The following is a 7,962-nucleotide window of genomic DNA, read 5'->3' on the forward strand; positions in this document are numbered from 1 at the left end:
ACATCAAGAGAAAAAGAGGGGAAAAAAAAAAAAAACAAAGAAAAGAAGAGAGAAAGGAATAGGAGAAGAGACTGTTCTGCAAATTATACCTGAAAATACAAGCACATTAAATTCTCCATTGTAAGTTGGAAAATCAAACTCTTTCCCTAGCAGCAAAGCTGGGTGTCCCCTCAGCCATTCCCCATGTCTATCCGTGGCAGACAGTACTCAACCAACAGATAAAAGTGTTTGTTTTATCTCTACTGCTGAGCTACATTTACTAGTATTCCCAAGGCTCGAGGGGCATGCTAACCAAGGATTCCATGTCCTGCCAACAAACAACAGAGTCATCTGTTCTTTGTAGGAATATAACTCTTGAGACTTTATCAAACTGCAAAGGAAAACAGATTAAAGGCCAGCAACAATCTCTGGCTATTAAAAATCCTGCAGAACAGCTAAGAAATAAATACATAAATAAATACGGATTCAACCAGTGCAGATGTGTTGAGTGTCTTTTGACTTTGTATGCTGATTTTGCATTTGCTGGGCAGAATACAAAGTAATTAAAATAAAAAACCAAATTGTAGCAGTAAGGGCATTTCAGATTTTGTCACCCAGTACTGTATAAAGAACACTCAAGTTTTTCATGTTATTACGTGGTTTTTAGGTTGTTATGTGTACAAGTTGAGGAGAAACTGGCAATCCCAAAATGCGATTTTAAACCTTACTTTGGTAATTACCTGGAATGATGAGATTATATAACTTTTCCATCACTCTCTTCATGAGCTGATTGAACTTTTTCATTCTGGAGCCTGCATCACTCATGAAGTCTAGTCTTGTTAGGCCAGCTTCCAAGAGGTAAATTCTAACCTACAAAGAACACACGTGACGTTTTACTGGGAGTACACTGCTCTTTATAAGGACACAAGAAAGTCATGATTTCAGTCACTAGTTCTTAAACTTTCTTAAAAACTTTTTTATGTATATGGTGTTTGTGTCTGCATGCATGTCTATGTATCACATATGTACTGTGACCATGGAGGCCAAACAAGGACAGTGGCAACCCAGGATAGGAGTTACAGATGACTATCAGATGACATGTAGGTATGGGAATTGAACTCAGGTCCTCTGGGAGAGCAGCCAGTGCTCTTAACCACTGAGCCAGTTCTCAAGACCCCAGATTCACTATTGTAAAGGTTTTAACAATGTCTCTTCCACAGGCAGGAGGTAAGTTTTTATTTTCATAAATTCACTCTAAAAACGAAAACAAAAAGACTCCCTTAAATGTGACCAAACCACAACAATGTGATGAAAACCTCAATCTTACCTACCAAGACACTGGTTTCTTTTTTTTTTTTTTAATCTTTGTTAACTTGAGTATTTCTTATTTACATTTCGATTGTTATTCCCTTTCCCGGCTTCTGGGCCAACATCCCCCTGAACCCTCCCCCCCCCCTTCTATATGGGTGTTCCTTCCCCATCCTCCCCCCATTACCGCCTCCCCCCCAACAATCACGTTCACTGGGGTTCAGTCTTAGCAGGACCAAGGGCTTCCCCTTCCACTGGTGCTCTTACTAGGCTATGCATTGCTACCTATGAGGTTGGAGCCCAGGGTCAGTCCATGTATAGTCTTTGGGTAGTGGCTTAGTCCCTGGAAGCTCTGGTTGGTTGGCATTGATGTTCATATGGGGTCTCGAGCCCCTTCAAGCTCTTCCAGTCCTTTCTCTGATTCCTTCCACGGGGGTCCTGTTCTCAGTTCAGTGGTTTGCTGCTGGCATTCGCCTATGTATTTGCTGTATTCTGGCTGAAGACACTGGTTTCTAAACCCAGTGGGCATCTGAATAATCAGTGAAGCACGGGACAAGGAAGCATTTCCTAGCTCAGTCTTTTGAGGTCAGGTTGGGGAATCCTCATCAATGGATTGATCCAGGAATATGAAATAAAAGGTGGAAGTAAACAGACCTTGACTATGTTAAGTATCTTAACTTAAAACAATGAATCATAAGAGTTGAAATATCCAAGTTTGAGACAATGATATTTAGGAGTAAAAGAAATTCAGGAAATTTAACTTTTGTTTAGAGTCAATTGTTCTCATTTTTAAAATAGAAAATCTATGAGGTAGCCTAGTTATATTTTTAAGATTTCTAATGGCAAACAATGCATCCCTAATGACTAAAACCATTTCCTCTGCTGAAATTTTAAGAATCCAGCAACATTACACTGTAACAGTGGCAAAGATTACATTTCAGAATTGTACACCTGGAGATGGCTTAAATATGTACTACTTAGCCCAATCAAGGTCAGGGAAAATAGAAGAGCTTAGGATATGATTTTAAGGGTAGAATACAGATGCATAGGCTATGATTTCTTACTTTCCTGCTACCAGCAAAATTCTGGTCTTCAAAATCAGCAGACAGGGTATTGCACGGTTGAATTCCACTGTCCAGGGAAAAGTTAACTGCTGTATAATGCTTTTAAATGTACTCTATTCTTTAGGTTGGTTTGCAATAAATCTATGGCCACTCCACCCTAAACAGACCAGATCTCCTCAGAAATAACAATTAGCCTACTGATATAATTTCTTTTGAGAAATAAAAAGAACATTTCAGTGACACAAAGATGAAACGACGTCTCAGGATTTTTCCTTCAGCCCTTAGCATGAAGTCATGTCACCTCTTAACAAAGCACATCTACTTACCTTATCTCACCTGATCTCAGCAAAATCTACCACAGAAGAATGGGAACTGTTTATAGTTCATAGAAAGTTGGTATCAGAACACTAGAGGGATCTGCACATATTTACACAACTTCCTGAATGCAGACCTTGAAATGAATTACAAATTCACCGATACTGTTAGGTACCAGGTGCTTTAACAAGCAGTGAAGATAAGACCTCAAAGTTAGCAAGCAGGAAGGATGCCAAATGTAAGTGCATTTCAAGCAGTGTCTTAGTGAGGGTTTTACTGCTGTGAACAGACCCATGACCAAGGCAACTCTAGTAAGGACAACATTTAATTGGGGCTGGCTTACAGGTTCAGAGGTTCAGTCCATTATCATCAAGGCGGGAGCATGGCAACATCTAGGCAGGCATGGTGAAGGCAGAGCTGAGAGTTCTACATCTTGTTGAAAGGCAAACATGAGAAGACTTCCTTCCAGGCAGCTAGGACTAGGGTCGTAAAGCCCACGCCCACAGTGACACCCTCACTCCAACAAGGCCACACTTCCTAATAGTGCCACTCCCTGTACCAAGCATATACAAACCATCACAAGCAGCCAAAAGAAAACTGAAAAAAGAAAGAAGAAAATAGATACACAGGGAAAGGGCATGTACCACCACATCTAGGACTTAAGAAACGTTCTCTATGCATCCATGCATTAGATTCTTTCTGAACAGAGTATCCAAGAGGAAACCGAGAGAAGCACAGACAGAAAAACAGAATATGTTTGGGAACAAATTCTGGAATTTATGGAGTTGGATAAAAAGACCACAGTGACAAAGGGTAAAGTTCAATGACATATGTATGATAGGAAGGTGTATGAATAGCAGAATAGCAAGGTTACACTTAAGTTTTACAATCAGGAAATTAAGTCATATTTCACATATACCATTTCTGAAACAAAATAGACAAAAGATTTGAAAACACAAAGTATTATCATGCAAGACAGTGAGGACTAAAGCAGGTAACTGAGCATAGAGGCAGGAAGAGAAAATCAGGAGAGTCTCCTTAGGAGAGCACAGCCTGGCTAGTGATTGGCAGGAAGACATAGTCTTACAGTTATTTAAAGCCCCATATGAAGTTGTTCTTTGAAACTTATTAATGAGGGACTTGTTGCTGAGTTTTGAGACTTTCTAAGTTAACATCAATGAATTACCAGTGTAGAACCCTGAGTACCTTGATCGTATGAGTTCCTTCTGGTCGCTGGTAGAGTTTTATTCCTCTTCTCTTCTGTAGCCAGGCCAAATCCTGTAACATGTCACTACTGAAGGAGGATTCCACTCGAATACCCTTGCCACAGATACTTGCTGGTCCTTTAAGTCCGTTTTCTTCTTTCTCCACATTGTTACATTCTGAATGAACATAGAGCAGGAGCTGACTGCTTGACTCTGAACTCATCAACGTAAAAGTCCTTTCAGAAAAATGTTCAACTAAACTCTCTTCGGGGAGAAGCTGAAGCACAAAATCTCCCAGAAACGCTTTCCAAGAATCATCGGAAGGATGGGGAGAAACGGTAACATTCAAGGCCACGGACAGAGGGGTCTCTTTTTCAGTGGAGTCTAAGATGCTCACGGTCTCTGTACACCTCTTCTTATCTCTGTGAGCTGCACCTTCGGGAGGGTCATCATCTATGACGATGCAATCGGAGGAGTCTGCATCCGAGCAGGCCCGCTCTTCCTCAGTCAAGCTGAGCGGCTCATTCCTCAGGTCCTCGTGCATGTTCCAGCGAAGCTGCTGCTGCCTTTCTTCATCCACCTTCACCGGGGGAGCACGTTTCCTTCGGCTGCTCATCCTTGCGCTTTCCCTTTCTTGGTTGGTAAACGTGAATTCTGAAGGACAAATGCAACAGGTGACATGAAGCGGGATAAAGACAGGAAAATTATGACAATACAGTTGCAAATCCAGACTCCAGAACAATCAACACAACATACATCTGCTGTGAAGGTTACCGACTCGGAGATGATGTATCTTTCATGAGGAGATATTTTCAAACAAAAACATTAACATTGCAATATTCAGGCTTACAGCCCAAACATGCACAAACCCTAGGTTGGGCCTCACTCCTCTCCTGGATATTTTCTAGGACTCTCACACACAAGACTATGACTTCCATTAGCAGTCAAAAATACCCTCATTTCCTGCATCACATCCTAATCTGGCTCTTTACCTTAACAATAACCCTGCGACATTAGGCACATTCCTTAGCAGCCCTAACACAGAACTTGAAGGCTGTTATACAACGTGAACTCTTCAGAATGGTAAGAAGACCTAGGTCAAACAGTAGCTGCTGTGCTCTGGCCAGAAAAGCTCCTGACAGATTACAAGTCAGAAGTGATCCCTGGCTGGCGATGCTGTTTTGGGAGTTTCTAGAAACTTGAGATGGAGCCTAGGTGTAGGGAGCTGGATGCTGGTTGCTGAGCCTGGAGGACCAGCCTTGTTTCCTATCCTGTCTGTTTTCCTACCTACCCAAGTGTGTACAAGCTGCTGTAACAAGAGGCATTCTCACCCCACTGTGTCTTCCGCATCAGAATAGACTGTTTCCTCAACTCCCTGGGGAGAAAACTTTAACAGGTAAGAAACACATGTATCAAATGTTGTAACAGTTTCACTCATGTTTAGTAGAACATTTTAGTTAACAGACAATCCCATTAAAGGAAACAAATTATAATACTACACTCGATGGCCAACAACTAGGAAGACAAACATCTCACAAACCACCACTGCTTAATTCCAAGGAACTTTACAATCCCAAAACATTAACAAAACTTCGCTTGATCTTATACAGTTCAAAATCCCTTGGAAATATCTTCTTTTTCAAAGAGAAAAAACAGGGGGGGGGGCAACATACACACAGTAGTTTTACAGATTAAGAGATAACAAGTTGACCCAGTAGGTTTGGGCCAGTTGGAGTAGGTGTGTTACTGTGAGTGTGGGCTTTAAGACCCTCATCCTAGCTGCCTGCCAGTCAGTATTCTGCTAGCAGCCTTCAGATGAAGATGTAGAACTCTCAGCTCCTCCTGCACCATGCCTGCCTGGATGCTGCCATGCTCCCGCCTTGATGATAATGGACTGAACCTCTCTGAGCCTGTAAGCCAGCCCCAATTAAATGTTGTCCTTTATAGGACTTGCCTTGGTCATGGTGTCTGTTCACAGCAGTGAGACCCTCACTAAGACAAAGAGTAAGAGGGGCAGCTTAGACAAAGAATAAAGTGCTGATAGAATCCTGGGACCTGGTGACAAAGAAAAACATGTGGGAGAAAAACAAAGACTCCCCATGATAAATTCAAGCCATGTGGATTAAAAGGCACCACGTTTAAATGCCACGTCTTTAACAATACTGGACCTCTGACGAGTTACCTTAACCGTAAACCAACATCTTCATTCACCAACCCAGCGCTACTTGCAGCGTCAAAGTGCACACCATGCACGGGAGCCAGGGCGGTTCGGAAGGCGAATGTAATGAATGTGTCCCCGAAGGTACCTGAGAACTTGCCAGCCTAACAGTCTCTGCATCCCTCTCAGCTACCTGCACTCCCCCGCACCACCAGCCTGGGCACAGCGCGGGGCACGGCGAAGGCACAGGAAGCCACCCCTAAGTTATCCTCGAGAAAGGTGCCATCTCCCAGAGAGACAGCTCGTGACAGGGCCTCACAGCACGCGAGCGTGGGCAGCAAGCACCGGTCCCACGCAAGAAGGGCTCGGCCCACGACCGGGCTGAGGCCGAGTCGCGGGGCCTCGCAGGGCCGATCGCTCCCGACACTGGAGCATCGCAGGAGCCCTCGGAGTTTCTTTGAGTCTCCAGACCCCGTACCCACCCTGACCTACCTCAACCGCTATACGAGCACCAGTCGCGAGGACCGGCCCGGCTCGGAGCCTGCAGAGCCCGGGCGGACAGTCGCTTCACACACCTGCCGGAGTTGCGCACGCGCGCTGCACTCTGGGTGGAGTTGCGCGCCCGGGGCCGGAAGCCACAGCACCAGCTGAGGAGGCCAGCGGGAGCGCCGGCTCCACGCGAACGCGCAGGACCGGACGGGACACCCCGCCCCTCTCTCCCGCGGTGGCTTCAAAAAGTGCTTCTGCGCATGTCTGGTCCCTGAGGCTCCCGCGAAAAGACCGTTGAAGTCTCGCGGTGGTTGTGCTTCTCTCTCTTTTCCCCGCCTCCTCAGGGAGAAGCAAACCTGGGATGGGCGGGGCTCGAAAGAGGGGGCGGGACTCCTGGCCAGAAAGGGTGGGACTCTACACCAGGGTGGTAGGGATGATGTGAGTTGTGGTTTTAATAAAAAGGCAGAAACCGACTTACATAAAACGGGATTCACGATGCGGAGCAATTATAATACCCAAACAAATATACGGTTGATCTACTAAACCAAAAGAATTAGGTTTAGCAAGGAAAAAAAAATGCAGAGGAGATGTCTCCAAGAGGACCTCAGAGAAGTGAGGTCAAAGAGAAACTTATTCTTGCCAAAAAAAAAAAAAAAAAAAGGAAAAAAAATTAAGTGTTTTAAGAAAAAGAAATTGTACATCTATGCTGAAGCTGGCCTCCCAGTATCTTTTCCGAAGGGAGAATTCTCTCTTCAGTAGACATAAACAAAATCCTTTCGTCTGAGGATTTCAACAGTGTGTTTACCAAGCGCCTTGCATATCCTTCCAAATTTTCCTCTGTGGAGTAAATGTTTTGTTTCTTAATTTTGTAATCACCAGAGCTAATTCCAGGGGAGGGAGAGGTTCGCTGGTTATTTGACTTTCTGGAAATCCCTTGTTGGGAGACACCTGCTTATGAAAATACTGAGTCTTACCACCCAGTAGATGATAAATAATCGAATGTCGGTCCGGACAAGAGAATCAACTTACTGGAAACACCCAGATCTTAAAAGCGAATCCCCAGTGTTTATATATCTCAACTACCTTGTTTTGAAACAATACAAGTGTGTCGTATCGTGTCTAAGCTAGGTTTGGATCCAGTCCATAATGATAAATAATGCAATAAAGAAAAAAATCTTAAATTTTCTCGTTTCCCAACAGATGTAAAAAGTTGTTTACTTTGTGCTGTGGTCCAGTAAGTATACAACATGTCTAAACAGAGCATAATATCAAAATATTTAAATATTTTGTTGCTAAAAATGGTAATGACTATCTGAACTCTCAAAACATTACCTTTCTCCTGTTACAGGATTTGCTTAGAAACTGATGGCCACTGAGTCAAGTTTACGGCTGGTAGAGGAGGAAGCAGTTATAGCAACTTATTAAAATTAGAAACAAGGCGGCC

The 7,962-nt window shown here is 43.6% G+C and overlaps 1 protein-coding gene across 1 annotated transcript in view; it reads right to left on the bottom strand.

Moving 5' to 3' along the window:
- The window catches only part of Shprh (SNF2 histone linker PHD RING helicase), a 65,711-nt gene extending 61,098 nt beyond the window's left edge, over positions 1–4,613 (bottom strand). Inside the window, exons 1-2 of the mRNA XM_032894981.1 lie at positions 3,873–4,613; positions 720–849 (exon numbers count right to left, since the gene is read on the bottom strand). Coding sequence (XP_032750872.1) covers positions 720–849; positions 3,873–4,487 — 745 coding nt within the window. The 5' untranslated portion in view covers positions 4,488–4,613. The remainder of the gene's footprint in view (positions 1–719; positions 850–3,872) is intronic.
- Positions 4,614–7,962: the final 3,349 nt, after the last annotated feature.

The sequence above is a fragment of the Rattus rattus genome, chromosome 2 (genome assembly GCF_011064425.1).
Source record: "Rattus rattus isolate New Zealand chromosome 2, Rrattus_CSIRO_v1, whole genome shotgun sequence".
Lineage (NCBI taxonomy): Eukaryota > Metazoa > Chordata > Mammalia > Rodentia > Muridae > Rattus > Rattus rattus.